We start from the raw sequence: 7,022 nt of genomic DNA on the forward strand, positions 1-7,022 counted from the left end.
CAACCCTTACGGCAAGGGATGGCCCAAATTTTTCTGGAATTGTAAGAAGATGGGGCTTGTCGTATGCTAAACTTGTGAAGCCTTTTTTCACATGCAACCATTGTCGTATTGAGTAAATTTGAAGTATTTCTTAATTTTAAGTAGGAAACTTTTTTATCCCCTGCTTAGCACCGGTGAAATCTACCTCCGCCTTCCAGCGTGCAAAAGGGATTTTTTTTTTCTTGAGAGGGAGATTTTTATTTCTCAAAAAAAAATTAAGGTATGTTAAATTCAATATTGGTCTTGTATACCAAACTTTTTAAAACTAAAATATTTTCCCTTCAGTATATTTTTATTTTACAGAATTGTTTTTTTTGTATTTTAAATTTAAACTAGCAGTAGTAAGACTTAAATGGATTTACCAACAATATTATAAAATATCAGAAATAAAAATAACTAAAAGTATATCCAATCCACTGAATAACTTTATTTTAGAAATCGGCCCATAACATTTTTTTAATAAATTACTAAAAAATATTAAGAACAGCAAAGTAGTAAGATATTAAATATCTTTTTTTTAAATTCTTTAAAAGAATAACGAATCCTTTTATATAAAAAATTACATTGCACTTGTAATGTAATTACATTAAAGTAATTACATTACTCAGACTTGCATATCCCACATGTAGACGATGAATTATACGTTCATATCGATGTTTTAAGAGTAAATTAAATCCTAAAGCAACTAATCATTATTGACCTAGACTCACCAGATCTATCAACCGGCCCAGGACGAATTATACCGCGATTGAATAGAGAGACTTATACGTTTAGTTAAATTATCTACAATGTCTACAAATTTTTTAAGATATCCCGGACCTAAAATGCAGAAAAGTTCTTTGAAAAGCTTAATTTAGCCTTTATTGAAGGGAGTTTTAGATTTAGAGAACCCTAAACTCTTTTAATTTTTATTTATATTTTATTTATTTTTATTTATAGCCAGGAAATTCGTGGAATATTTTACCAGATTTTTTTTTATCCTGTTTAGGAATCCTTTTTATCATATACCGGTAGTAAAAATATAACTTTTCAGCTCGAAAATACGTTATTTGGGATTTAAGTTTATAAATGCATATTTTGTACATTTTTTATTTAATCTTTTAAAATCTTTTGTAATTATTTACTAGAATTTGTAATTTTTATTTCATTTATTTACTATGTTGAATTTAGTCTTTATTTTGTACGACTTAATTTTATCATTATTTGTTTTGACAATATTAATTAATTTATCCGTAAGGTGATGTATTTTGAAAGTTATATTATTCTTTCTTAATCGATTACTTTTATAAGAAATAAATAAATAAAAAATGTTCATCGATCCTTTATTATTATAAATAACTTAATGTACTTTAAATTGGAAATAAATTACGCTCAATAGCTGTTTACGAAAATTTAATTAATATAAAGAATTCGAATGTTAACAAATGATTATCAATAGATATTAAGGAAATTTTTTACGTTAGAGAATAAGTTAAATATAAATAAAAAAAAAAAAAAAAGAAATAATAATAAGTATTAATTTAAATAAATAAACAATAATTGGGAAATATTATATGTAGAGTATTTTTAGAACAATAAAAAATTCATACAATAAATATTATATTTATTTATAAACGTTTTTTTTGGGAAATTTTTCTACTTTAAGAAAATTAAACGGTTATCCCCGCTCTAAAAATTTAATTTTGATGTTTTCATTGGTTTAAGGCGCAGATTATCTTTCTTAAAATAAGTTTTATCTATCCAACCTGTAAAAGAGGCATGAGTTCACACCATGTTAAAGCGCCTAACTTACTAGTGAATTTAAATTTCCAATTTTAGATGACGATCTAAATTCGAAGTTTGTTTTATTTTTAGATGTTTTTAAACTACATTTATGGATTTAATTAAAAAAGGGTAAAAAAACAATACTTTGTAATTTTTATTCTTATTTTAAAATTACTAATATTTCATAATTATTTTTTATTTGTCAAATAATTTTATTTTATATTCTGTTTTTTTTAAAAATATATATATATATTCTTTGTTTCTTCTTTTCCTTAGTAACTGTTAGTAATTGTTTAACTTTCTAAGAAATGACGATCTAGTTTTAAATTTGAAATGAATTTGTAAATGGTTTTTGAACATAATCTTGTTTCCAATTTATTTAAATAACCATTTAGCATAGACGTTTACTTAATTATTTAAATATAGTCAATAGGAGTAGGAAAGCTTGTTAAAATCGATAGCAAAAAATTGAAAAATAAAATTTTCAATTTCAATTCGAATTATCAAAAACCGAAAATAATTTAACTAGTTTAAGATTTTATTTATTTCAAAGCATGTTTGATTGACTACATCCCAATAAAGTTTTAAAACAATACATATTTTTAGACCCAATTTATAATTTCGAGAAATTTTTTATAAATAAATCTTACAAGCTTTAATTTTTTGTTTTATTTTTATTTTTTAAAAACATACATTTTAAATTAACCTAAATTAGGAAATAGTATCTTAAATTCGTTTTTTAGACCACCTGTGAATATTTTACATGTAGATTCATTCCCTTTGTATAAATGAGGTTATGTAAATTCGTTTTGAAAGTTTATTTAAAATTGTTGATATGTTTATTGTTGTATTTTTTTGAAAATGACAGACACAGTTTTAGATAATTGGATAATTTGCTGCTATATTTTCCTTTTAATATATAATGCAAAGATATCATGTTTTTTTTTAAGAAAAAAAAGACAAACCAATTTAGTGCAATTTACAGAAAAAAACTTGTTTCATATATATATATATATATATATATATATATATATATATATATATATATATTTTTCTTATGGATACATATATATCCATAAGAAACACAGACACGTGCGTGCGAGCGTTTTTATTTATACATATATATATATATATATAACTACCTATATCGAGTTTTTTTAATTATATAGTAAATTTTACATAAGTAAAAAGTATTTCAAACATAAATTTTCTGTGATTAATACTTAATCATAATTAATAGTTTTGTAAAAGTGATATTTGTCATTAAAAATAAGTATTTCAGGTCAATTATTTATTTTTTTTTTATTTATACATTTGAGGTTGTTGAACTCGTTATAGGTATTTTTAATATATTTTTAAACGTTTATGTTTGCTACTGAACATGTTGTACATACTGTGTCATACATGTGTGGTCCATCGTACAAAAAAAAAGAAAATAAATAAAATTATGCAATATTATAATAATGTTCTATTGTACAATACATTTGAAGTTGATAAAGATGATTTTAATGCTGAATAAATACGTTTCGTAATATTTTTTACTTTCACTTGCATGTTTAATTTTATTTACTTCCAAATATAGCCCTATACGAAATCATCAGATTTTATTTATTTATTTTTTAATGTAACTATAATTGTGTTTTTTTTAATGTAAATTATAAAACTAACGTAATTTATTTACCGAAATGGGTAATTTTTTTTATAAATTAAAAATAAAGGCTAGTTGTTAATTAGCTTTTTGGAATACAGGATTAAATTCTATTTTTATTTTCCGGGCATCATAGCTGCAAGAAGGAAAATATTATTTTCAGTCAAATGGGATCTGGGTTTTTTGCATTTCTCTACGTTTAATGAATCAGGCACCGTAAAAAAGTGGTGGGGGGAGGGGTAATGTAATGTTTGTACGTACGTATTTATACTTGTTTGAGCTTAATAACTTTTGACTGGAAACAAAATTTTCATGAATTTTAATTTAAATTACGGATTTTTTTCTCATGTAATAAGTTAAAATTAAATATATTTCATAAAAAGGAAAAATGAAAGCAATGTATGAGCCTTTATGAAATAATTATTTATTAATTTTTTTAAATATTTTATCTGTAGATTTGATTATGCAAGGTTTTTTTTTAATTAATCTGTAATATACTACTTTATGTTATAAAAGTACTTTTCTAAGTATGATAAATGCGAAGAAGTAAAAGAAAATTTTACAGTTTTTCTCACACGAAGGAAGCATTATTTTCACATGATTTTCTAATACTTCAAATTACCAGAACAGACAGCAAATATACATAGGCGTTATGTTAAGGTTACAGAAGTTTCACTCCATTACCATTTATATTATACAATTGCCAATGAAAGTATAGTTTAATTATTTTAACTCTTCATAATAACGCTAACATTTTAATATAAATATGAAATGTTTTATTCCCAATTTGTTTTTCTATTAAATTATGTAATTTTATTTCATTGATGAAATTTGGCTTAGAAAAAACTAAGCCTAATTACCTTTTTGAGTATTTTTAAATTTAATTCGACAACGATGTGTGAAGTAAGTAAAAACAATCTAAAAAAATATTCTCTTTTATCTAACGACCAAAGGATCGAAGAAGCCTCAAAGATCAAATCTTTGTCTTCTCCTAATTTGTGTGTTTTTGGACTAACGGTTTTTCAGTTATTAATCATCTTTTAAGTAACAATTTTTCATCAGTAATTATTAAATTTTAAAATTTAGTTCTGGAATAACCATTAGTTAAAAACACCAAAACTAAATTAGACGAAGAAAATTTAAAAAAAGTTTGTTAGTAGACAGTAGGAAATTTATAGTTTTTTTTCTAATTTAAAATAGATGTAAAATCAAATTCTGTTTAAAAACGGAAATTGGTTAAAAAGGATAATTTAGTTTAAGCTTCTTAAATTTTTTTTAAAGAAATATTTCAGCAATAAAATGAATTTAAGCAGATTGGGAAAAACAGAATAATTAGGAATAAAAAATAAGCTATCCTCGATAATTTATAGTATTCGGTTTTTAGTTTTATAATTTTATAAAATTGTTCATTTATATTAAGTAGGTGTAGAAAATAAAAATAAAAACAGATTAATCACATCACTGATACAGTTATACATTCAGCGATTTGATCTTAGAAGTGACTCCTGTTGAGTTTTATTCATTTTAATAATTTAGCTTTCTTTTACTGCATAATAATCTTGAGATTAAACCTATTCAACTGAGTTGTACTTATAAAACTTGCATAAAATAATCTACAGATAAAAAAAATATGTTCATTTGTATACATTTTTTTTAATGTAATTTTTTTTTTTTGTTTCAGTCATCAAGAAAAATCGTATACTAGTCCTTGGCAATGGACAACTCCAGTTACTGTTAGTGGAGAATGACAGCTGTCAATGTATTATCCGTAGGCTGTGTTTTGATAACGCTCTTTATCAATATCATCCTTAAATTATTAAAAAAAAAGAAAAAATGAAAATAATTAAACATATACAATTATTTCCAACTCTTACAAAGAGGAGTTAATAAAAATAAGAAAAATATAAGAAATAGGATGTTAAAAGAGCGTTTGATAAAAATGAAGAAAGAAAAAGAAGAAGAAAAAGTTGAATTATCAACACTCCATGTAAATGAGAGAAGATTGAAGTGTATATTAAGAAGTTATAAGAAAAAAGAAGAAAAGTATTGGTATAGATTGTTTAATAAAATGCGTTTGGAACGTCCTAATGTTTAATAAATAAGTATATATGTATAAATTAAAAAAAAATATATATAAATAAATCAATCAATCAATATATCTCTCGTTTTATGGAACCAGAGTGTACTGAATAATGTATATTGTATGTATGTTAATAATATTATTATAATATAATTACTGTAAATTATTGTATGTTGTATGAGAGTAGTATGCTGGGTCAGACTTTATTATTATAATTAAACACATAAACTATTATTATAATTTTATATATTATATAATCATTGTTATTAGTTATTATTAATTAATATTATGTTAATCGCTTGCCTTAATGTTTTTATATTTTAACATTAATATAAATAAACAGTGGTTTCATTTCATTATAATTTTGTGTAATATTAATTTAAAATTATATTTAATTGACATAGTGTATCATGGCAAGGTTAACTGTTTTTATCAAATGAAGAAGCAGCACTTGTTCTGTTGATATTTCCTAGCAAGAGATATAGTCTTATGAAAAGAGTAGTACAATCACTTTTACTATATACATGTATATGATTAGATGACACTGACTCTCAGAATTATTAGTAAAGTTTTACTTGTTATATAAATGTATTATTGTGACATTGTTTTTTTTTTGTTTATTGGAATTGTATATTAACGAAATTGATAAATAATTAAATTAATTGTAAATTATTTAAATACAATAATTATGTATTTAGAGTCACAAATACAAATAGAATAATTAAAATAATAAAAATATCTCAAATAATATTCGAGGTACATATGTGGAAGAATGGTAGCGTCTCATTTTTCCATTCATAAGGGCTCAGGTTTGAACCCACTCAATTGTGACATTTTTTCATAAGCTACAAAAGAACACACACACACACACACACACACACACACACACACACACACACACACACACACACAAGTCGGATTAAACTCAAGAGTTTATTTAGTGAATTAATCTACCAAAAAATAAATAAAATAAAATTATAAATTTTCTAATGAGAAAAATATAACATACAAAAATTCTGTTTGGGGGTCTATTTATCATATAAAGATAATATACTAGTGATTTCAGATTTTTAGAAACAAGTTTATTTCACTAAATATTCAATTTATCAAGTTGGCTTTGCCATGTTATTCTAGAATATAAAATAATTGCAGTATTACATGCCTAGTATATTTTTTCTCCATGATATTACAATAAATTTATAAGAAAAAGTGAATATTAATTAAGGTTTATATAACGTTTTTGTGTTTTTTTTTTAATCTTTTAGTACAAATTGAAACTATTTTTTTTAAATTTTCATTTTTATTTTTGGTACTGTTTTATATATATGTATATATATATATATATATATATATATATATATATATATACATACATACTATTCAAAAAAGAAAACAAATATTTTTATTGCATATTTTCAAATGTAGACTTTTTTTTTTATAATTTATATTTTTAACTTTCTAAAATTTTTTTTTTGTAAATTACAAAATATA

At 22.8% G+C, this 7,022-nt stretch overlaps 1 protein-coding gene across 1 annotated transcript in view; it reads left to right on the forward strand.

Moving 5' to 3' along the window:
• The window catches only part of LOC142324255 (uncharacterized), a 244,338-nt gene extending 237,622 nt beyond the window's left edge, over positions 1 to 6,716 (forward strand). The window contains exon 2 of the mRNA XM_075365117.1: positions 5,133 to 6,716. Within this exon, the coding sequence (XP_075221232.1) occupies positions 5,133 to 5,199 (67 nt within the window). The 3' untranslated portion in view covers positions 5,200 to 6,716. The remainder of the gene's footprint in view (positions 1 to 5,132) is intronic.
• The last annotated feature ends 306 nt before the right edge of the window (positions 6,717 to 7,022 follow it).

This window comes from Lycorma delicatula, chromosome 4, assembly GCF_047948215.1.
Source record: "Lycorma delicatula isolate Av1 chromosome 4, ASM4794821v1, whole genome shotgun sequence".
NCBI lineage: Eukaryota > Metazoa > Arthropoda > Insecta > Hemiptera > Fulgoridae > Lycorma > Lycorma delicatula.